Here is a 24,319-nt window from a genome sequence, read left to right on the forward strand (position 1 = left end):
GTGTGTTTCTATGAAGTTCTTATTAGGAATGTGAAATTAATTATAAGAATAGCATACTTCTGTATGTTTTCAGAAGATTAATGGGAGATTGTTCAGTTGAAGTGAAGAAGAAAAAAATGTATATTTGAATAAAAGACTCAAAAAGATATACTTGTTGAAAATCACTATGCACTTGAGTTGCTGACTATAAGCTGATAGGAGGAGAAATTAACCTTTAATCTATTTAGATTTTTTTCAAAAGTATGCATTCTAAGATGCAGCAAGCCTAGTTAGAACTCTGAGTAACCTTTCCTGTAGTTAGTTTCATACTGTTCTGAGTTATGTGGTCTGTTGGTTAAGATGTCATGGTGTATGAAAGAAAGGTCAAAATTAGGATAAGTAGGAACGATTGTTTAATAGTCAATTCTTTGGAAAGATTTAATAACACTTTCAAGAAATTCTAGATGCATAGTTTAGGTAATGTGCAATAAAGAAATTTGTAATAAAAAATAACTTTAGCATTGAATTTAAGAAATTGAATGTTCACTATTGCAGCATATATTTGGGGTTTTTGTTTGCTTTTTTTCCTCTAAGCTGTCATGGGACAGGATGTGAACTTTCACACTCAAGGTCGGAGTTCTTGAGTGACGCTGATTTATGACTTGCCAAGAATATATATCTCCTAAATCCTTCAGACTGTGTCTAGGGCAGGCTTAAATGGGGCTACCACTTAGCATAGATGAACCAGTGTTTCCCCATCTTCTGCTTATCAAAGTTTAGGTTCACTCATAATCTTTGAAATGATAAGAACAAGGAGGGCATTATTGCATCCAGTATCCAAACAGGGCTGCTTTGTGCTCTCTCAGCCATCGCTGCCTACGCTGTGTGCGCACTATGGCATGCAGCTTTCCACGCTCAGGAAGCGGTGGAGGAGGTCAGCGCTGTACCACTGAAAGACCCAGGTCCGTTTATGCCTCTTAACCTGCATCTGCAGCAAATATTTCTTAAGCTGCAGTAGATGACCTATTCCTACTATCTCTTTAGTATTAGGTTTCAAAATCTTAGTTTTCCTAATTCCAGCTGTGCCCAATAGGAAAGAAATGTTTTCTCTGACTCTGAAACACAGGTAATTAATAAGATGCGCAGCACTCCAGAAATACAGCCCGTTATTTGCAACTCCATGTAGTAGGTTAGGACAGCTGGAGAAATAAGTGGCAGCAGCGTAGGGAATATTGGTGAGTGCATTGAAAGAGGAAAAACAGTACTCGAGAAAGAAAAGCAAAACTTGTCTCAGAGCTAGAGCCCTACTTATTTGCTGCATTACGTATCAAAGGCAAGCAGCAGAGAGAGGGGAAAATAGCCCTAAGGCATCTGAACAGGGTCAGGTGGGCTCTGCAGTGTGCGCTGGACCTGTGCTTTCATGTTAGCACCCAGTGCACTTGTTAATACTTCGATAGCAGGCTGAAGGGGAAGGATTTGGACTGAGTTTGGCTGAGTCCCAAAGCAGCGGGTGTCCTTCGTCCTAAGTACCTGGGAAGAGGATTAGAGGTTAGCATTGTACATCACATTACCAACCTGGCCACTGCAGCTATTACAGGGCCTCAGCCAGGCAGTAGCTCTGGCACATCTGTCTGTCTGCTTCGCTGTGCAATGCAGGGGAGGGACCGAGTCCACGGAGAGGATGCCTGCTTGGTACTAGCCATCCACGCCACCCTTTCCTTCACACTCGACAATCCCAAATATGAGCAAGTTAAAAAGAATGCTGTAAAGGAAATAGGAATTAAATCATTCCTATACTAAGTATTTCTTTTGCCTGTATAGTGGTTACATCTGGTTGGAAAAAAAAAGTCAAATCATTATCCAGTTCTGGCTAGCCCCTGCACCACATTTTACAATTTCTCATAAAATCATAAAAATATTTAGAATTCTTTGAATGTATGCATATGGTTTATTTCTGGTTTATATTATCTGAAAAGATAAATGGGCATTTTTCTCCTGGCAATAATTGGTTTCCTCCTTAGCTTGTCTCAATAATTCCTCTAAATAAATTTTAGTACTATTGCACTTCATTAGTTCTTCAAAAGTAAGTGCTATATTCTAAAATTTCAAGCACAACATTTGAAAGTGCAAATAACTCTTATAAAGAAGGCATTTAATCAAATTGCCAGTGTAAATTTGGCAGTGTTTTATGTGTATGTAATGTGTAACAGATACAGCTCTTGTTCAAAATATAGCTGTTAACAATTAAATAATGAAAGATTTTATATAATGTTAATTTACCTTTCATTTAGTTATATACAGTCCTAAAATATAATATTGAAAAGTTCATGATCATAAAATATAGTAAGATTGCAGGTTCTGCCTATCACTACAAAATAGAGCTGTGGTAGACCTGAAGTACTCAGACCATAATTACATTGCAGTTAGCAGCAGGAAGGATTAACAACTCTCGTAGAAAAATACTGTATTTTAGGACTGCCTGTATTTGTTAAATTAATAGACCAGTTCTCAGTTTTGACATTAAAAACTAACTCTATTCATTTCCTCAGTATGTTCAAGTTTGATTTTAACTTTAGTTATTGCCATTCTTATATTAGCTAGAAATAAAAATGCTATTCTATTACTGGTTTTTATGTTCTGTTAAGTTTCATCTGTTAAAAAAACCCTGCAGTTGAACGTTGTCAATAATTTACACAGACAAAAAAGTCTGGAGTTTTCAAAGTAAATAAGTCGCTTTGATTATCTTAGAAGATACGTTTGTGCTCTACTCATTAGAAAAATATTTTTATGTTTTATTAACTATCAACATGTTATTTGTTCTGTAGTTGGCTTTGATGTTCCTTCCTTCAAGAGCCACATATAGAGTCAGAGTGAGGGTGACGATAAATAACACAATAGCTATAGATAGCCATTACCAAATAACCAGTATTATTGCCAAATCTTATGCTAAAACTCTATGGATTAAAGGGGTTATAGTGGACCTCACACTATAAGGGGATTTGCTAATGAACTAGATTTCAAAACATGATAAAACGTGTTTTCTTTTCCTTCTGGGTTTTGGGGTTATTTTTTAAGATTGATTTAATGGGCTGAGATTTCATTGGGTTTACAGTCTCAGTGAAGAGAGACTGATGACTTTGTAATAATTATTAAAAATGTGTTTTGTGAAGTTTTATTAGTATTCAGCTTTGATCTAGTTTACAAGGAACTTGTAACATTTTGATTTTAGAGGAAACTAAGGAACATGGGCTTTGGAAATGATCTTCTATTTGAGATATCTGCCTTGTAGTCTGATGTTTTCTTTTAGATATATGTATCAGCTCTTTCGTTATAAGATTATTTTTTTTTTTCCCTCAAGAATAATTTTATATCTGACAGCAGCCATTGCTTAACAGGCAGTATTACTCCCAGATCTTATTACCATGGTGTTTAAGACATAGACCTCATACTCTTACTTTTCATACTTCTAAAGGTACTTCTGTACCACAGCACTTGCAGCAAGTTAACCCCTGTCTTGTCTTGATTACATGGGGATTAGGATAGTTCTTGAGTATGTGTTTATTTGTTGAAGGAAAATGATATTTTGAAAGTACTTCTACTTTAAAAGTACGTTCTATACAGCTGCTCTTAAGTGTTTAGATTTACTTTATATATCGTAGCATAGTTGACCATGATATGTAAAGTGTTAGCATATTTTAGCATATCTTAAAAAAACATACATGTAGGTTATCACGTAAATCCAAATGCACTTAAAGTAGTGGAAATACAATGAGTGAAATTGTATAAAAGAGGTTTTTTGTTTTGAAAATGTTGAATTTCAAATGTGCTGAAGAATTATTTCAGAATTGTGTTTTAAATACATCAACATAAACCAGAACACTCTTACAAATAATATTAAATACTTTGTGCTTATATCTTTTGCCATACTAAGAAATCAGTTTGGTATATAGGTTTTTAATTTATTCATAGTACGACCCAGCAACACTGCTACACCAGCCCTCTATATCCTTTCATTCCAAATGAAAATATACAGCCTTCTCATTGTTAGGAAACATATCTTTATTGTTTCCTGAAATGGACCAAATAAGTAAATATGTTTAGCAGGGTTTTTTTTTTTATGTGCTTTTGGCTTTCTTTTCTAATTAAGCCCATATCCATTAAAAGAATAAAATACTGGAAAATTTCAGTGGCAGGGGGAGGTCCACAGTGCAGTCCACTGCTGATAGCCAGGCTAGCATCTGAGCTAGAGCAGCTTGCTCAGGGCCTTGTCCAGGTGAGTTGTGAAAATCCCAGTAGACACATTCCACAGTCTCCCTGGCAAGCTGCTCAAGCGCCCTCATTGCGAAGGGCTTTTTTCTTATGACAGTTTAGCTTCAGCTTGTTACTGTTGCCTCTTGGCCCCTCTTTCTTACTTATAACCCTCACCGTAATGTGGAAATGTAGTGGAAAACTGCTCTTGGATCCTACCTTAGCATTCTCTTCTCCCAGCTGGTATAACGTCTGCTGCAGTCCCCTAACGATGTTAGTAGCCCTGTGCTAAAGTCTCTTAACTTTTTCTTGTACTTGGTGGGAGGGAGGAGCAAATCTTAGTAGTACCTTCATCCTCCTCTGCTATGGGTAGTGCCTCTTTCCCCCAGCTGTCGATCATGCACACAGACACCTGTGATTTCTCAGAGCAGACTTGGTCAGTCAAGGCTGAGGCAAGAAAGGTATCACTGCCATTTCATTCCCTACAATGTTAAGGTTTTTACCACTTTGAAAATACTTATTTTTCTTGTGTTTTAAACAGAGATGAAAGTAAACAGGGATTAATTTGGGGCTGGGGGAGCTGTTGTGTTTTGGGGTTGGGGGTTGGGGGGTGTTTTTTGTTAGTATTCTGTTTTTGTTTTGGTTTGGGTTTGGTGTTTATTTTAATTTAACAAAGTTATTCAGTAGATGAGGAATGAACTGCTGGTTGTACATACCTCAGGTACCTGTGACTCGTCCCCAGTCAGGAGGAAACCTGCCACTGCCTGAATGGCAAAGAAAGAGGGAGGCTGGAAATGCTTTTCCACCATGTGACGGGAGAGGGCTAACGCCATGTATAGACCAAACTGAGGTGGTGCTGGCAGGCTAGGCCACGAGGCTGGGCCCTTGTTCAAGAGATGAATATGGCTATTCAGTGCAGTAAGAGCCCAATAGAACTGGGATACTCTATTTCCCAAATGCAGAGAGTGTAAATTTGAGTGTATTTGTTGTAGACACAGACAGAATATAAACAATGGACTAGGCTTTCAGAAACCCCAGCTCTGCTGACGACTACTGGCTGCCCTGATTTCTCACTCAGGTGGCTTCACAATATAATTTAAATTAAATAGAAAATTCTTGCAAGAATATTTTAGAAATACTGCTTTTCAGATGCAATTTTCTGAAATGTACCAAGCAGTTTATCAACAGTGATATATTTTTAATGGTAAATATTAATTCAAGTTTATGATTCATCATATTTCAGAGGGTCTTATGTTTTAATTCTGACTGTGGATAGGAAAAATGATTTAATCAGTTGACGTGGATGCCTTATTTACACATGGATTCTAGTGGTTCCTGCTTTGTCTGTTGGAGAAAAAATAAGAATAATGATTCAAAACAAATGAATACTCTCAAGTCATTATTCTTGTGGTCATCTGCTCTTTTGTAAGTGTAAATATTAGAGCTGTTTTAGATAAACTTCTCAGGTGGTCTTGTAAATATTAAGTAGCATATGTTAGTACGTATCTTCAAATTCAAAGACTAGGATTTTTTTGTTTCTTTTGGTTTTGGTGTTGGGTTGGGTTTTCTGGGGGGATGTGGGGGGTGAGTGTTTTCAAAGAATGCTCCATATTCAGACAGCAATAAATGCAGCATGATTTTCTTTAGCAGTTAAAGAAAATAAAATTTCTTTATTAGGGTTTTTGCCAAGTTTTACTTTGTTTTTAACAAGATGTAAGATTTATTTCTATCTGAGCCAATTTTGAAGCTCTTTAATAGATCACAGGAAGCTAAGCCTTTTCTTTAGAAAATCACTGAAGTAGTGTGTCATTGGCTAGTTACTTCACTTGGATTTGTAACACATGTTCACTAGTCTGTATCAGACTTAGACTTTGATGAGTAGTTAAGAAATGAGTCTTTACCCTTGGTAACAGTGGCAAAATGCCCACTCAAACAGAAATGGACTTGAATGGTCAATGGATTGTTCTGTCTTTTATGTATATATTCAATTCTGATGAAAATTATTAATAAGTTTGCAATGAATCATAGAAGTAGTAAACTAGTTCTGCACCAGTAGTTGTATTTCAGATTTCAGCTGCATGTTAAATTTCATTAATATTGAAGATACAGTCTTTGCATGTTCAACGAAGAGCATAAGGTTAAATAGTTTGAGTTTTCCAGCCTTAAGCCTGGAGCACCTGATTTCTCCTACTGTTGTGCTGTGTCTCCTGGGAGAAAAACTGTGTGTTTTGTCTGGTTCCTCCTCGATCACTTCCAAACAAAACTCTGAAACTGTAAATTTGTTTTAGAAAATGTGTTTCGTTCTGTAAGATAATGTACCTTCAGTGCTCTGGAGAGGTAAGTGTAACAAGTAATAAGATTTTACTTCCTTTTTTAATCATTGAGCAGTCAGGTGTTTGTAAAAGTGACTGCTACGTAGAAGGTTTTAAGAAAATAAGCTATATTTTTGTAATCATTTTCTGATATGCATATCAAGTATGACCACCTTACTGTCAAAACTGAATGTAAAAGCAGATTTCATTCATCTAGAAGAATTATCTGTGTTTCACAAGCATGTAGCAACATTTTCTAGTTTGAAAAACATGTACAGTTGCCACAGAAACTATCAGTGTAGTGGACCAAATTTGTGACTAATGTAGACTCCTGCATTCTAACCTCATGCTGAAACACTTTAGCTTCCATTCACTAGCTCTTGAATAGCTGAACAGGACCTTTGTACAGGCAGGTGTTGGTTGCAACAGGTAATGTTTTAATGTTGGACAAAGTACAAGTGCTGAGGTCTGCTAGAAGGCTTACAGTTCTCCAGTGGCCGGAGGATTGGTTGAACAGTAGCCCAAAGGAAAACCAAACCAAAATGTTGCTCAAGCAATATGAATCATCTGTACCAGTTTGCACCAGAAGTCTGACCCAGCAAAGTCTTGGCACTGCAAACAGTAAAAGAGCTAATTTTACAAAACTCACTGACTTAACTGCTGTGTCTTACAGCTGGTTGCAAGTTACTTTTGTAAAAGGAAAAAACCTTTCATGTAGGTAGGCATTTATCATCCCTCCACACAATCTTCCTACTCTGCACTGCTAATTTATTAATTACAGTTATTAGCATAACTGTCAAATAAGTAGATAGAAATAAAAAAAAAGTGGGATTTTGGCAGTTGTTTAACACTTTATTAAAAATGTGCTCTCTCAAGTGTAATAGAGACACTCCCACGATAGCTCTGTTGTATTACTACTTATTATTTATAATTAAAGATATAGTACTGCTCAACTTCTATCCTTTCTTGTTTCATGTTACAAGAACCAGTATAGCAAGACCATGAAATAGAATAAGCCAAAATAATTCTCTCTCACACACACAAAATCATTTAATGTTCATTTCTGTTCCTTGCTGTTTCCTGAAGTCACAGAACGCTTGCTAAGGGCTCCTATAGCCATCTTCCATGAAAGAAGGTGCAGAGGTGGGAGAAGGGGGGGACAAGGAAAATAAGACCCTTATGAAGAAGATGATATTCACTGTGTACTTATACATGATATTGCAGGATTCTGATTTATAGCAGGGTGATGGTTGTGGTTTTAATTGCATTCCTGCTTTCTTATTTCTGCTCTTTAGAATAAATCTTAACAAACATATTCATGTAAAATATACATATGCACATGCTCACAAATATATGCACATATACAGATGTGCATGAATTGTCTGCATTTTTTTCTGCAAAAATAGAGCACCTGGAAGGTACAAGGAGGCTTAACAACTGCACTTATTCCTGAGGTTGCCTTATAACCCCCATCATAAAATTCCACATTCAGTTTGTTGTGATGTAACTCATCCAAAAACTTCCCTTTTGCTGCTTTGACACAACTTAAATTTTAAGGAATGTTTTTGTCAAAGCAATTAAAAGCATGAAACAGGGTATGTCAAGGTGGTCTTTTGTTTGGAAAGTTTGAAACTTGAATTTAATAATTGGCCTAGGGAGGCTTTTGCATCAGGTTTGAGGATTTGTGGGCTTTTGAGTTGCCTTTTATTTAAAAAAAAAATAACTTGCCAAGTTTGGTCAAATTGCGAGCATTACAAAGCTGTCATTTACATGAATTCAGGAGAGAATTTGTAGTAGATGATCTTCCAAAGAGTCCTGCTCTCACAGCTGGCAAGCTTCAGTGTACAGATGAGGATTTGAAGTTTTGTGCTGCTGTGGGTCATGGTGGATTTTGGTGCTGTTATCAGAACTGAACATACAGGCACTGTCCCAGTGAGCTCCTTATAACCTCTATTCCTGGGCTTAGGCTGCTTGAAATGAATTTTGCCTAAACCTGATACAAGAAAGAGGAAAAACTGACCTGTAAGAAAATATTTTGGGACAAGAAGCCAGAAGAGAGTGAGAAACCAGGGCTAAGCATTGAGGTGGGAGTTGACTCCAACTGACTGAAATAACAATTATTTTTTTTTCCATGTATAAATAGAAAAGTAACTTATCGTTGCATCACTGCCAAAGACTTCTCCCCAGATATCAGGGAAGGGGAAAACATCTGAAGTGACTGGGAAATTTTTGTCAGAAGTCCCAAACTTAACAATCAACCATAATTTTGAGAATATATCCAAGTGTATAACTCCATGCCCTGGAGCACAACAATACTTTGGATAGGCAACAAAACAGATAGATATAATGCCCTTCTGACCATTCAGTGATGGAATAGGAAGCAAACATTTTTCAGGTAACTCTTCTGAAGGATCCTTCAGGGTGTAGTCAGTGGGATTTGATCCTGTGCCTCACAGTTCAGCATCTATGCTACAATCCTGGGGTTTTGACCAAGAGGAGATTGGGCTTATTTGCTGATCCCATGTTGCTACAATAAAACAGATACCCTACAAAAGCAGGAATCCACATTTTAGGACCTTTTCAAATTAAATTCAAATTATAAATTGAAATTACTTTTATTAATGAGTCTTATCTATATTGCTATGTAATTAACATTGAAAGAAATTGAACTGTTGTTTGCTGTAGTATATACAAGGCATACCTAGAAAGCAGCATCACCAGAAGTCAGATATTCTTCACATTTGCATGTGAGAAGAGTAGGGAAGAAAATTTTAGCACTTCTGCAATGTAATCAGCAACTTTGCTTTGTCTGTAGCTGTCTGCCTCTTACCCACCTGATAAAGAGGTTATAAAAACATTTAAGGTACTAAAAATTAAATTAATATTTTATTGCTCCTTAAAGAGGAAGTTATAGATATTCCTATTGTTCATACCCAGTATAGCGACATTGAAATGATCTGGGCAACAGGTGTTACAAACTGAAAGTAGGTTGAAGATCTTCAATGTGGAAGATACATGTGGAATTTTTAAAGAACTAGAGGCAAACGGGTATGTGAAAACTTCTAGAGCTTGGTTGGAATTGGCAAGTGTGCAAGATGTACCCAGGTGCTAAAATAATGTAGGAAATATGGCAAATCTAAAAGAAGACTGGGTCCTGTGTTAAACCATTTTGGACTTACAGAGCTCAGAATTAAATTTCTAGAAGTTTCTAGTGACTCCAATGCCCATGAGCATTGTATCTCAATTACCAGCAATAAAATTGATATGCTAACACTATTTACCACTCAGAAGACTAATGGAATGGTTCTGATACATTGCGGGTGAGTTCTTGATTGTCTACATACCGCGAGAGGTCTGCATCCATGATGGGGGCACCAATAGTGGTGTAATCGTACAAGGGCAAGTGCAAGTACATAGAATTTACCCATCTCTCATTTGGGTAGTAATGCATTCTTTCACTCATAGTATATACAGAGCAAGTGAGTTATTTTATTTTTCTGAACGCTAGAAAATAACCATAGTTCAGCTACAATTAATAGCTGGTTTCTGAATGGAAATACTGAATAACAAGTATTTCTGTAAAAGTTATAGGAAAATCACTAAACCTAATGGGATCTCAGGTTTGTCTGGAATACTGAGGTGCTACCATGAGTAAGTGCTTGTAGATAATCACTGTATAAGTAATACATTGCTGTTACACTGGTATTTGAAAAAAATGTTTTGTTTTGTTTTTCTATCCATCTAGGAATTGCTGATATTTTTACAAAATTTGCCCACAGTACACTGGGAAAATGAAGAAATTAGTGTACTCCTAGCAGAGGCCTACAGACTGAAGTTTGCATTTGCGGATGCCCCCAATCATTACAAGAAATGAATATAAAGAGCCAGAAATCATTAACACCAACGTGTTCTGCAGTACTATGGCATCTGTTGTTCTGGTTGTGCTCTCAGCTCATTGCTCTTTCATTTGAATTAAGACGACCATTAAAATTCTGTTAGAATTTGCCGAATGAGAACAGAATACCAAAGAAATGGACAAAGCAGGTTATCAAGCATTGAATGAACTTAAAAGTGAACTTTTTTGCTCAGCATGAAAAATTAGTTCAGAAGTCTATCACATAATTTTCTTCTTCTTCCCTTCTTCACTAATTAGGAGCATTGCAGTCTGTCTGATCTATGTCGAGCAATTTTGTATGTACCTAAGACTTAAAACTACTTACAGAATGATTTTGTCATTATTTCAGTGTCACCTGCCATGACTTTATCAGCCAGTTTTGGTCAATAAAAGTTATTTACTTTCAGTGGGAAAAAAAAAAAAATTACATAGTCATAAAGGCCACATGGGACAGCAAAGCCTGTGTTTTGAGGTCTGGTTATAACTCAGAATACACTGATATTCACACACCATCTGTTGTTTTTCCATGGAATTAGGTTAGAATACTTCAATAATATAAGAATATAGGAGGTTGCAGTGGAAATTGGTGGCATTTTCTAAACATTACTCAGTCTTGCAGGGTGCTGTAGAAGCTTTTTAGCTCTACAGAAGAGTTACTAAAGCCGAAGACTCATCTATAACACTGAAATAAATCTCTCTGTATATATTTTGGAATGTTTTTAAAATAATGAATGAAATAGAAGACTTGGTCTTGTCAAAATAATTCAAGCCTTTCTTTCAAGGCCTTTCAATTTTTCAGCATGAAAGTTCACTTTTAAGAAACGTATTAAGAAGCTTGGTTTACAAAGCAAGATATATTTTTATCTCAGTTGTTGCCTTATTCTCCATTTCTAGCATGTTAGAAAAGGAAAATTAATATATCGTTCCAAAGCTTATTTGTTAAATAATTTAATACCTTTTTTCTGATTATTCAGAGGAAGTGAGAAGATAGTTCCCAATAATGACGACAGTAACTACATACTCAGATTGCTCTTGTATCATTAGCAGAATAAGAATCCTCTATGACTTTATAGGATGAAATTAATGTTTCTTCATTTAATCATGGGATACTGAATAATTTCTTAAAACGTACATAATTTAAGTGCTCTATTTATTTTTGAGAAATCTTTTCAGATACGAATTCTGATGTTGCTCTACTGGATGTAAATAACTCATTAATTTGTGCCTACCGTACACATACAGGTTATTAAGGGTGAGAGTTGCAATAAGCAATATACTGGAAGCTCAGAATTGTTATTCCTCAATTCAATTCTCAAGTTGCACAATGTTGCGTGAAAAGTGTAGTGCTCTTTTAAGTTTGGGAAATGAAAGATCTTCAAGAGGTTTTCTCTTATGACTTCTTATTGGAAGATTATTTTCAAGTTCTTCAAAAGATGTAGATAAAAATTTTGAAAAGCTTTCTAGGTGTGTTAGTTGCATTACTTGTTTTAGGGGCCTTAGTTCTTGACACTGACTTCATAATAATTAGGTGTTTCAGGGTAAATAGAATAATATACATTTTTACCAACATGTGATTATGAGTTCCATATTTTAAAATTTTATTAAATCTTTGGTAGAAGAGAAAAAACTGAATTAATTCAGAAGCATGAGTGTTTGGTGATGAGGATGCATTTCTGTTCCACTGGTGTCAGCTGGGGGTTTCAGTTGCAATGGATGCAAGGTCAGGCCTCCTAGATTGCTGCATTTGTGCCTAGAGTGTGTAGTGGATCTGTGTTTCTTAAATGTCCATATACTGTTTTCTGTAACTTCAGTTCATGGTCTAATGTATCAAAATTTATCTTTATGTTTACAAAGAATGTCATATTGTGCCTAACAGAGTATCTAACAATAACAGAATAAAAGAAACCTGAACTTTATCATAGTTTGCTTTAAACTTAGTATCTACAATCGTTTGTTAATAGAAATGCATATTATTGTAACAAGAGAAGACACACAGCATTACGTGTACAATGTTGTAAGGGTTTTCTATAATTAACTTTTTTTCTATTAAGATGTTATTTAGGTAGTTACATGTAACATGGGAAGTTGACCCAAAGTTGTCTGCTGTGTCAGATGCTCCTGCATAACATTTATGGAACTGGATATGTAAAATTTCCTTCATCGGGTCCACGTGAGTTGTCTGCCATGTCTTCCAAATTCAACAGGTACCTCTTACTTCCCTTGGAAGACAGTATTACCGTTAGAGGTCACATTTACTGTTGTGTCTGTGTCAGAAGTTGAATATTGTACTTGAGCACATTGCTTTGTAAGGATAGTGGGAAGTTTCCTAACATAATAACAATGATTATTTATGTAGATATAGACTTTTCTGGAAAATATGATCTAGATATATAAATAACATTTATATATCTATACAGATAGGAATAGTTTTCAGTAAATAGAAGGCCAACATTTATGTAAAATTTCAAATTCTCAGTACTTTAAGATTTACATAAAATATTTCATTTTATTAAAAAAAAAACAACCGTACACCTTACATTTAACAGTTCTACATCTCAGGTAAAATGTCATTCCAAACAAAATATTGCATAGCAAAGGAAATAATGCTATCATTATTACATCCCACATACTTTATTTTTTCCAAAATTCAAGATTCTGAGTATTATAAAATTCCTTTGTAATATGTATTTTCTTATGAAGGAGACATCTTGACACATCACTAGTGAAACCAGACAGCAATTTCCTAGAACTTGTGAAATATTGAAATTGTAGTGTCTAAAATGCGTGTTAGAGAATTTCTGTAATAAAAATTTAAACAAGAATGTACGATATAAAAAGATTTATGACTACAGTATTTGAAAAATGTAAATAATAAAAAAGTAGTTAATTATGTAAATACAGTACATGGAGTAGGATAGACATGTAAGTTGAAATCTTATGTAACTCTGTAATATGTTATAAGAAATTACTTTCATTATTTTTTGGCTCAGTTCCTTATGGAAAAGTCCATGATTTTTTTTAACTTCAGAACTACAGAAAAGAAGTATCTGAAGTTCCATTGTGTGCTTCTGACAAGTATTAACACTGAGGCACTGGTTAAAACTGTAAAACTGATGAAAGATGAAGAAATAAAGGCATATTTATGAAGCACTATATAGAGTGGAAAGCTTTATTGTTTTCATCAGGCATATTGCATACTACATCAAAGCATGTTTTTGGTGTGTTTGTTTTACGGTCTCAAAACCCTGTATCATAAGAGCAAATGCAGTAGGAAGACCTCTGTGCTCAGTTACATTTCTGCAACTCTCTACCCTTGTATCTTGTAGATTTTGCAAGTTAATAAGACAGACAACTTCCAAAGGTATCTCTCTGCATATACCATATACATACAGGGTACTGAGGATTTTCTGCAAAAAGCAGATGAAGATAATTTGACACCACAGCAGAATTAAACTGGGGAGCAGGTGGCAAACAAAGGAGGTACAGAATTCTGTACGTCTCTGGGGTGAGGAAGGAGAGGAGCTGCAGCTCTGTGCAGAGAAACAGTAAAAGGTAGTGAAAGGGTCGAGATCTGGAAACTTAAGGATGATTTAAGTAGATTAAGAAGCAAGGAGAGATGTCCTGTATGTATGGGAACCTCAAGTCCTTCATTTCAAGGAAGCTAGGGGCGAGTTCCAATAATCCTGATGAGTCTGGTGAGAAAATACACTAGCCTGGTTGTATGGAAGGCAAAGTTAACGACTTCTCTGTGTAAAACTACACACAGCATTCAGGGAAAAAGAGACATAGGGATGCAATGGCAGTCTTTCTGTTACTTGCTTGGGTGATGATGAATTGTAATCATGCTGGTTTCTCACCTTGAATAAAATTGGGTTTCTTCATCTGCTATAATCTTCTGAAGATCCTGCAGAAAATTAGCAAGGGGAGGTTTTTCAAATTACTTTTTCAAAAGCAGAAGAGATCAGAAGGTGGAGTAAAGGTCCCAGGGTCTCACAAGGAATGCGCTGGGAGACATAGCTGAAAGCTGTTTGTTGATTTTCTTGTACAGAAGCAGTCCTGGATATCTGTCTTATGTCTTGGGCAGATATCCCACAGGTATAAATGTAAAGTGCAACAGAAAGGACTTTCCAGAAATCTGATCTGCACTTCAGGTCACTTCCTCCTTGAAAACAGAGTGGGGAGGAAGGTAAGTGTTTTGTAGTGCTTTAAATTCTTTGGAGACAGGAAAAGGAGGCAAGGTGGAAAAGCTCCCAGTCCAGCAATCACTCAGGCAGGATGCTGTGTCATGGGAAGGAACTCCAGCTCAAGTGCTTCTAATCACAGTATGATGGAGAGTGATGTTCCTGAGCAATTTAATTCCAGATCATTTGCATTTTTATAGGTTAAAGCTGAAATCTTGCATCCCATCTAATTCCTGAAGCTTAGCGTAGCTGAGGCAGCACGGGAGTAAATAATTAAATTGCTGTGGCACCATATCAAAGAACCTTTTAACAGTTCAGTGTCTTCTGTACATACCCACACTTGAGTCAAGATGTGCCAGAAATGAGAGGCTGAGAGAGATGTGATACTACAGGAAGCCTCTTAGAGACAGATGCTCTGAAACCTAGGCACTTTTTTTGGCCAAGAGGATTTCCTACAAGCTTCCAAAAGAGAATTAATGTGCACAGTCAGCAAAGCATAATTGTTTGAACTGGACTTCCACATTTATGCTTGTGATCAAGCTTCCTCAACATCAAAAAAACTAAAGTTTGAATTTGCCACCAGTACATATGGAGATCCTCAGAAACTTATGCTCCAGGCACAAGCTTAAGTGTCTGAACTACAGTACAGGTATCCATTTTGTTCCTAATACAAGCCAGAAAGGGCCAAAATTTCTAGCAGAAGTCTCCTGCAATGTCTATTGGTCTGCCTTTGTTATCAGATTGATCAGGATTTAGTGTACGTATTTGCTTTGGTTTTCCTGTTACGTATCCTTCACAAGTGAGATCTGGATTTTAGGACCCAATGCACTTTATTCCAGAAATTTCTTATCCAACCATCATTTACCTTTGCCTACTCAAAGGTCCACCTCATGGGAAGGAGATCATTCTGGATTTTAGAGCAATAGAAGAAAAAAACAAAAACAAACTGGGAGAATAGAAGAGTTTTATTCCCATTAATTTCTGATTTTCAGAAAGGATAAGAAATGCATCTCTTGGTGTTATTTGGACAACTTCATCCTCCAACTCAGAATGCAGACTCTGACATAGAGCTTTTTGAAATTCGTGTATTTCCATCTTCCTCCAGAAAGAACTGAGATTTCCAGTGAACGGTTCCTGCTACCAGCCCATTTGATCAATTCTGTTCATTCTTTTAGCAGCAGCAGCAGTACAGAATATGTAGCTGTCATGATAGCTCACAGGAAGTAACAAGATGCTCAGGCTTATCAATAGTTAGATGGCTATCTCACTCATAAAATGTCATTTTTAACAACTAAGGCAACTCAACACACTTGGCAATTTTTCATCACTACTTTTGGTCTAAAAATAAGTTGGTAACTCCAGCTCAAAGCAGTGCCTGTGGAAGCACCTTTAGACTGTAGTTGACAACAGTGTATATATCTGGAGAAAAAAATCCAGTCGCATACCTACCTGATCAAGTAAAAATTTATCCTAAGACATCAACAAGTATTTGCTGCAACCTTATAGAATATATTATCTCATGCAACTAAATAATTCAGCTTTTGCACACAGGAATGGATAAAGTTGGCATATAAATAAAGAAGAGGTTTTGTTGTTATATGTTTTCCCAGATATTTTACCGTTATTGCATCAGTGGAAAATTTTATGTGTGTTTAAAAAAGGAGTACATTTCTCTCCGTTGCTGTCATCAAAATACTGGGCGGCAGACATCTTCATGTTCAGGTGAAGCAGCCATTACATTCTCATACAGAGGCTACTCAAGAAGATTTATGTGAATACTTCAATGGTAAGGGCCAGCCTGTTGTTGAATGTGCCGTCATCCTCTGTGACATGGAAGTTGTGATAATTCAAATCATGCTGGCAAATACTATTTCTATTATCCACAAAAGAATAACAGCCCATCTTTCCCCATGCAAGGACACCTGTTTGTTTGTGGAAACTTGTATTCCTTATGGAAATGCTCTGAAAATGCTGAATATGCTGTCAGATCAATTCAAGTTAAAAGGAATTGTAGCCAGCAAAGGATACCCAAATCCAACAAGGACTCCCCAAGAAAAGTAGTAAGCACAAAATAATTGGCCTGACAGGGGGACATCTTTGGACAACATAAGAGTTAGTGTTGGTTAAGTAGTCACTCTGTTATATTTATGCAAGGTGCTATCTCCTCAGTTTTATAGCATGTCAGAAATGTAGACATCTACATCTGAGCTTGGCACACGCTCCTTTTGTAGCTGATGGAGAGAAACGGGTCTTCCCAGGTGCCATCGCCACTGCCTCTGAACAGACCTCTGAACTGTGCCAAGTGAGTGGCACCTCGAAAGTTTCTCTGTATCTCCACCGGCACTAAAGGAGTCTGGGGGACAAGGCCACAGCTAGATGTCAGCGTTGTCATTGTCATATTTTGAAGTGGCTGCTAGCAATTTTAATTTGAAACAGCATTTCTCTACATATATTAGAAAGAATCATAAATTCTCTCAGATGTATTTTTAAAATGCACACCTGAAGTTCTAATTTTATGTTCACAATGCTAGATGTCAGCACTGGCATTTTCATATTTTGAAGTGGCTGCTACCAATTTTAATTTGAAACAGTATTTCTGTACATATATTAGAAAGAATCATGAATTATCTCAGACGCATTTTTAAAATGCACACTTGAAGTTCAAATTTTATGTTCACATGGCCCAAATAAGCTATAATGTGAAGGACACATTGACTTGTTTGTTGCAGCTACTGTACTGTAACGTCAACCTTACTTAGCTATGCTTTAGCTCCAGCTAGATAGCAGTTCAGCCCATTAGCTTGCTGTTTGTATTTGCTATCTTTCCTGCTGTGAATAAACCATAGCCCTGTAGCACAGCCAGAGATAAAACTTAGTATCCTTGCATGCAAATTGAAATGAGTGGAAACAGAAATGTTGACAAATTACTTCATTTTAAAATGGGATCTTTGCACTGGGATCTTCTTCCTACTACTTGTAATGTAAATAAATATTATAGGCTGCTAAGCAAAATGTATAGGACACAATTTACCATCCTGTCTAACCAAAAGAAGTAGTAATAGTAGGGATTACTCTTCCCATTTAAGTAGCGTCCAAACTATATAATCTGTTTTCCAGACAGTGAGGAAGCTAAAGATCCTACCTCACAGAATGGACCATGCATTTGTCGGTGTCTTGGGTGAAACTGCTGAACACTAGAGGGAATTGTTGGCTGGGATGCTGATATGTGACAGGGAGTGAGGACTTGAGAAATGCCCAGAGGAGGTCCTGCTTAGCTGACCAGATTTCCAAACCACAAATTAGTGTGAAACTGTGTTCACTTCATATACCTGCATATTCCTCTGGAAGACAGAAACAGTAAGTCAGCAGCAAAATGGCCTGATTGTGTCCTGCTGAATGTGTCCTTTAGAAAGAAAACAAACCACCACCCCACCCCCCAAATTAGTAACCCACCAGTAACATATTATCAATCCACAGGATAAACAGAGTAACTTCAGTGTTGTGAAACTAAACTGTTTTTGAAGAATACCAATATTGAAGAATCGGTATTGAAGAATACCAAAAGTGACAGTATTAGCAATTGAAAAATTGGAGGCTACTGCTTAAGTTTAGTGTGATGCCCACAGCTACCTGAAAAGTACTTGTGTATGGTAGGAGGAAACGTACTGTGTTTGCATATCAGAGGTTAGACTTGTTCTCAAATCTTTTTTAAACCATGCATTCACCTTTATGAATGTGGTTGTGTTGGTTTTCCATGTCAGGAGAAAAGGCAAACTTTGGGACTTACGCCTTTAGAAATGCCAAGTCTCCATGTCATCCTTACTTTAGTTAGCCTGACCCATCTTTGTATCAAAGAGCCTAAGCAGCCCACTTTAAATCATTGTTCCTCAACTAAATTAATAACATTAATCTTATGTCTTGCTACTTGCATATATTGATTGTATTTTACACAACTTTTCTGTGAAGTACAGATGTAGAAAGTTCCTGTAGGACAGCAGTGATTCTCAATTTCAAATTATCAAGTAGATCTAGGGGAAAGTACGTCAAGTTTTATTGAGGAGGAATATTGTGAAGATACATCTTTTCATTCTGAATGACTGCTTTCAGTTCATTAGATTGCTCCAAGCTCTTCTTGTAGATCCTGTTCTGCTCCTTTCTGACAGGCAGGACAACCCCATCTTTCATCTAACTTAGGATGGAGGAAAATGATGGTTAGAGGGAAGAGGCACCATAATTGGTAACGTACCATGGAACTCATCAAAGGTACCTAGCCGGTATCTATACAGAGTGGATTAATACAGCTACAATGAATAGAAGTCTGGTTTCAAGCAGCATAGTTTTGGGATCCTGAGGCCCAGCATGTATGAGAATGTTTATCTTGGACAACCTCTTTGCAACCAATAAGTACTACCAGATATGTTTTAAACTCAGTTTGAAAAAACCCTCTGGGTATCATTTGTGTGTACTTCTGGAATTTTTGTCAAATCCAATTTTGGACCTTAAGCGTTATAACTGTAAAAGCATCTGCCTAGCCTGTCATATTATGTGGTAACTTTTTATTGTATACAGTAAATATATTTGAGCATTTAGTAATAACACGAACTTCAAACTCTACTTTTATAGGGTTTTTTATAAGCTTTTTTTTTTCTTTCTGGCTTTTAAGGCATACTAACGGGATCTGCAGAATGAGGAAGTGATACAGCATCCGCTTCTGGCTTATTGAAAAGCAAGTGATTTTAACTTCAGAAGTAATTGGTAGGTTTCTTGCTTGCTTGGCCTGAGTGAAAGGAAGTGTAATTTCAGGATCTGAAATCAGGTTCCAGTACCATGGGGGTTTTTTTTTTATTAAAGGAAAGAAACAAACTGGGATAAAAAAAAAATACTGATAGATCTGAGGCAGCCCACAGCATAAGAGCTACCGATGTCTGAATGGAGACTAAGTGTTGCTTATGTTTAAAGTGCAAATTAATTTCCTCTCTAGAGAAAAGAAGTAGCTCAAAGCTATGAAAATCTCATACGTGAACAAGGACTATTAAAGAAACTGCCAGTTAAGACAACTGATGGAATAAATGCAGCAGAGGAAGAAGATTGAAATTTATGGTGACTAGGCAAAATAGATCAATGGAAACAAAATACATCTGGAATTTCCCAACCTACAATAGGAGATGAAAAGAAATAGCCTGAAAACCATCCAAAGACAAAAATACTACTCTTTTTTGAAGAAGAAGAAAGAAGGAAAAGAAGAAAAGACAAAAATTAATCTGACTGGATAATCCATTGAAAGGAAAGCAATCCGATACATCTCTAACCCAAATAACAATACTAGCATCATCTGTACCACCTTGGATAGCAGTACAAAAAAAAAAGATGGAAGGCAGAGCATATTTTGAGATAGCTAAGTTGTCACCCAAAAAGGTATTATTCACACTACCCAATGTTAAGCAGCTAGTTTACTGCCTGCATTACTCTCTTCAGGTTGCTTCCAGGGACGATGAAGAGACAAAGGTACAGAGACAGTTGACGGCCTCTTACTTTCATCCTGCTCCGATTCACTCTGGGGAAGAGATGTGTTAAGAGCTGAGATGGACTAGTCAGCTACACGAAAATGGGCAATAGAAATACCTCCCCCTTGACTCCTTGCTCTTTATGAGGGAAAACATAAAGAAATCCCTGGCATAACTCTTCTACCATTTGAGCTAGAATTATCTCCAGAAGCTTTTCCTTGTCAGCAAAGACACTCTTTTTGTCAGTTAGAGACTCCTGTATTACAGCTCTGTAATGCAGGCACGTTACAGTATATTGATATGCTCTAATATTTCAGGAAGAAACACATACGCTTGAAAAATGCAGTAATTTACATTGTTGGGCACAGGTACTGATGGCTACTGTTTTGATTCAATGTTTTGTGGTGAACTGATGCAGGGATGCTGGTGTCAAAATCAAAGTATGTAAAAAATAAATAAAAGAATTCTCAGTGGTTCCCTGAAATTAAAATGTACGTCTGGTGCTATGCTCCTTCAATGAAGTTTATGCAGAGTGGCTGTTACCTTGAAATGTATCTTTCTTTCCCCTGCTCTATTTGACAGGAATTTTACTGATGTTATGAGAAGCAGATGTACAAAATCTTATGAGACCATCCTTGGGAATGTACTCATGTGCTGCTTCTGTCTTGGGCAGAAAAGCCAGGTGGGGGGAGCCAGCCCCACTATTTTTATTGGTATCTGTTTTGCAAGTCTAAGCTTCTCCACTTTTTCCAAATTGAAAATTTTATCAATAAATTCTGGATGATTGAAAGAGAGTTTTGGCAGAGTTGCTATTTGACAAAATTTTGTTAAAAAAAGAAATCTCCAAACCTCTGGAGAGGTGTCTCTGGTGTCCAAATGCTATGGCTGTAAAAACACTTCGGAGCTGGTACACGGGAGGGCGCATCTATCCTACAATTGCAAAGAGCCAGAAGCCGCACTCAGCAATAAGCTGCTGAACAGTAACCCTTTATTTCTGAGCCTACAAAAGAAGACTTTAGCAGTCAAGTCTCTAGCTGTAACATAAGGATAATAAAAATAACCGCAGTCCAAAGCTTATGCCATACAGGGATAGTTACTTTACAAGCCAGTCGTCAGAAATTTCCTGCTTTCCTTCAATATCAGGGTCAGTCAAAAGAAATTTGCCTACCCTGCCATGACGCTGTTTTCAGAACCAGGAAAATCCAGTTTGTTGTTTCTGTTGCTATTTGGGGACTGGTCAGATCTTACAGGACCCAACTGCATGGGAGGAAATCTGGCAAAATGTAGCCTTTGGCGTACATCATGCTATGCTTTGGCATGTAGGCTGAAACTCTGTGTAGGAAAATAGCATACTGAAAACATTGACCATATGGTGAAATCAGTGAAATACCAGCAGCAGTAAGACCAGAATGACATAATTCTGCGTACTAATACCGTGTCTCATTTAAGTTGTATATTACTGGATGTCCCAGCCAGAATTAGGGGTCTCTGTGTGAGGTATTCAACAATCACTTTGCCTTGAGCAAACAAAGCTGGGAAAACAACAAAGACTGGGATTTAAAAATCCCAGCCTAAAGCAACAAACAGCACAAAGCAGAGTCTCATAGCTTGCTGTAAATGCCTCTGATCGTGGGATTTATCGCTTTCCCACCTGTACTCTCCTAATCTACCTACTTAGCCTCTGCAAGCTCATTCAGAGAGTGACTATCTGCATCCTTCAGCTGTTCACCCTGAATAATACCACAGGGCCAGATTTTGTCTCTGCAACTTGGTTCAATATTGAAACGGAAGGAGACAAAAAGCACGTGCATAGTGTAGGGATGAATCCCAATTAAATTTTCTTTGGTTTCTTGGTTACAAAGACAGATATTGGCCAATGGTGTCATGAAGGAGAAGATCAAAGTCATGCATCTGCCTCATTTTTTGCACAAGGCAGCACTGTCTCCCTGCTGTGGTGGGGAGACCATGCCAAAGTCCTTACAGAGACACGACCACCCCCTAAAAGTTCAGCTATGGTGCTTAAGTCACCTCTTTGAGTTTGTACTCACTTGTTCTTAGGCAAGACGATCACCTCCCATAGCAAACATTTCCAAGCACTTCTCTTTCAGCCTCTGAAATCCAGGTTGCTCTGGAGCTGCATTATTGCTTATCAGCACAATGTGGGCATTGCTCCTAGCAACTATGGCAGTGCTTCTCCTAATAAACCAGAGCAATCAATTACAATGGCAGCAAAGGCATACAAGACCTCCTGAAACAAATGGACGGATGAAGAAATGCAACCACATACCAGTAAGGCTCTAGATATATTAAAATCTACAAACTAATTTTTTCCTTAATGGGGTAATGCTTCTGAACGCTGCTGTCTGGAAATGCAATGGCCTGGAAAAACGGAGGTCAATAAAACAACAAAAGGACAACAAGCATAGCTGAAAGAGGAGAGCGTTTGATGGAAATAATTTAATCACCAAGCTCATTCCTTATCTGTTAAGTAGGGGATGCCAGTTGGGAACCAAGTGGAGCATGTTAAGTCTTACAGCTGAAGTCCTAACAATGTAGTTAGTCATGCTTTGGTGTAGCAATACATATCCTTTGAGATGGAGCAACTCCTCTTATCTTGTTTTTCTCTAAAAAACATTAAAATGGCTAGAACCAGTAATGGTAGCTGATTTTTTCTTGTTGTTGTCGAGGCCAGGATTATTCTGTATGGATGATACACTAACTTCATATTTTACTGTCTTACTAAGTTACCCTGTATACTGTGTACTTGATACCAGGTCTACCATAACGAGTCTGGTCTGAAAGCTGGTTGCAGGCTCTTTGGGAATTCCTGCACATTGCCGCTGAACTCCTCAATTGCCCAACACAATGACACTCTGTTAAGGTGAAGTTTAAGACACTCAGATGAAAGATCATCCCTTACAAAAATTCCTTTAGTCATAACTTGTCACTGACTCCTCTTCCTCTGCAGCAGTTTATCCTGGCCTAGAAACTGCGTAAGTAGTAGCAGAGTTTGCTACCTCTTACCATCATTATATGGCATAATGTCATGTAATTCAGACCAGTTCCTCCAGAAAATCAGGAAACATTGCTATATAAAGTGGTCAGATACAGTCTGCTAAAGTTTTCTTTTATGAGCAGTCTTAAAGAAATAATAGAGCATCTAATGCAAAAAAAAAAAAAAAAAAAAGGCAGTGGGGCAATAAAATAGCAGAAAACTGTTGCTCATTGACTAGTACAGTCTGTAGGCAGACAAGCTAATGTGACCTGGGATTTCTGAGCCACAGCCCTCCCTGGTGTTAGTTCTTCTGTGCTTTTACATGTTTTCCATATTTTTTTTTTCAAAAGAATCACTTTGAATTTGTATATAGCACTTAATCTTTCAGAAATGCACAGTTAAAATTGAGCTAGGAAGTACAGCTGCAGCTGTCCCTCCCAGATAAGGGATGGGAGTATTCAGCTTTTTGTTTGCAGCAGAGAAAGGCTGGACACCAGCCAGTGTTAAGCTATATCAATGCTATAAGGTAGACTCTGAGGGTACTGAGCAGTATCACAAGTTTGGACAAAGTGGGTCAAGCAAAATGACCTGCACAGATTAAGCCAAGGATGTTAAGAGAGGAGAAAACATAACCATCAGATAGGTAGCTAATCAGGCTCGTGAGATATGAGGAGTCCAAAGAGTCAAGAGTAAACAGTCAATAAATAATAAGATGCCATGCTTCAGGGTTAAGAATGTTTCTGATTTAATATGATGTGATTTAACTGCATGTTTTTTCTGTTAACAGACCCTTTCCAGCACAGCCTGGGAAGTCTGATCATCATTTAGGTTTTCATGTTCTCTGCCAAATGATGCAAATATTATGTGTATGGAGAAATGCACTGAAATGTATAATACAAGCAGAAAGAAGATCTATACCAAAAGGTAAGCTGAATAACAAAAATGCAAGATATAATCAAGCTGTAATGGGATTTTTTTTCCTTTTTCTTATTAATATATTTTCTCAGCTTTGATATAGCAAATCACTTTCAAACGCAGGATGAAGCTTAAGAGCTGTGGCTCTCTCAGAGCTGATGCTGTTCACTAATGATTTGCTGCTACTGTCTATTGGAGAGTACTCTCATTAAACCTACAAGTCCTCTTTTGCTCAGGATGGCAACGTGGGGAAGAGGGAACACAAGACATCTTAGTTTATATAAAAAGGT

General features: G+C 37.2%; 1 protein-coding gene across 3 annotated transcripts in view; it reads left to right on the forward strand.

Moving 5' to 3' along the window:
* The window catches only part of TBC1D22A (TBC1 domain family member 22A), a 186,632-nt gene extending 173,043 nt beyond the window's left edge, over positions 1-13,589 (forward strand). For all 3 annotated transcript variants that reach the window (XM_064445566.1, XM_064445556.1, XM_064445550.1), the window contains one exon: positions 10,285-13,589. In XM_064445566.1, the coding sequence (XP_064301636.1) occupies positions 10,285-10,413 (129 nt within the window). In that variant the 3' untranslated portion in view covers positions 10,414-13,589. The remainder of the gene's footprint in view (positions 1-10,284) is intronic.
* Positions 13,590-24,319: the final 10,730 nt, after the last annotated feature.

This window comes from Phalacrocorax carbo, chromosome 1 (assembly GCF_963921805.1).
Source record: "Phalacrocorax carbo chromosome 1, bPhaCar2.1, whole genome shotgun sequence".
Classification (NCBI taxonomy): Eukaryota; Metazoa; Chordata; class Aves; order Suliformes; family Phalacrocoracidae; genus Phalacrocorax; species Phalacrocorax carbo.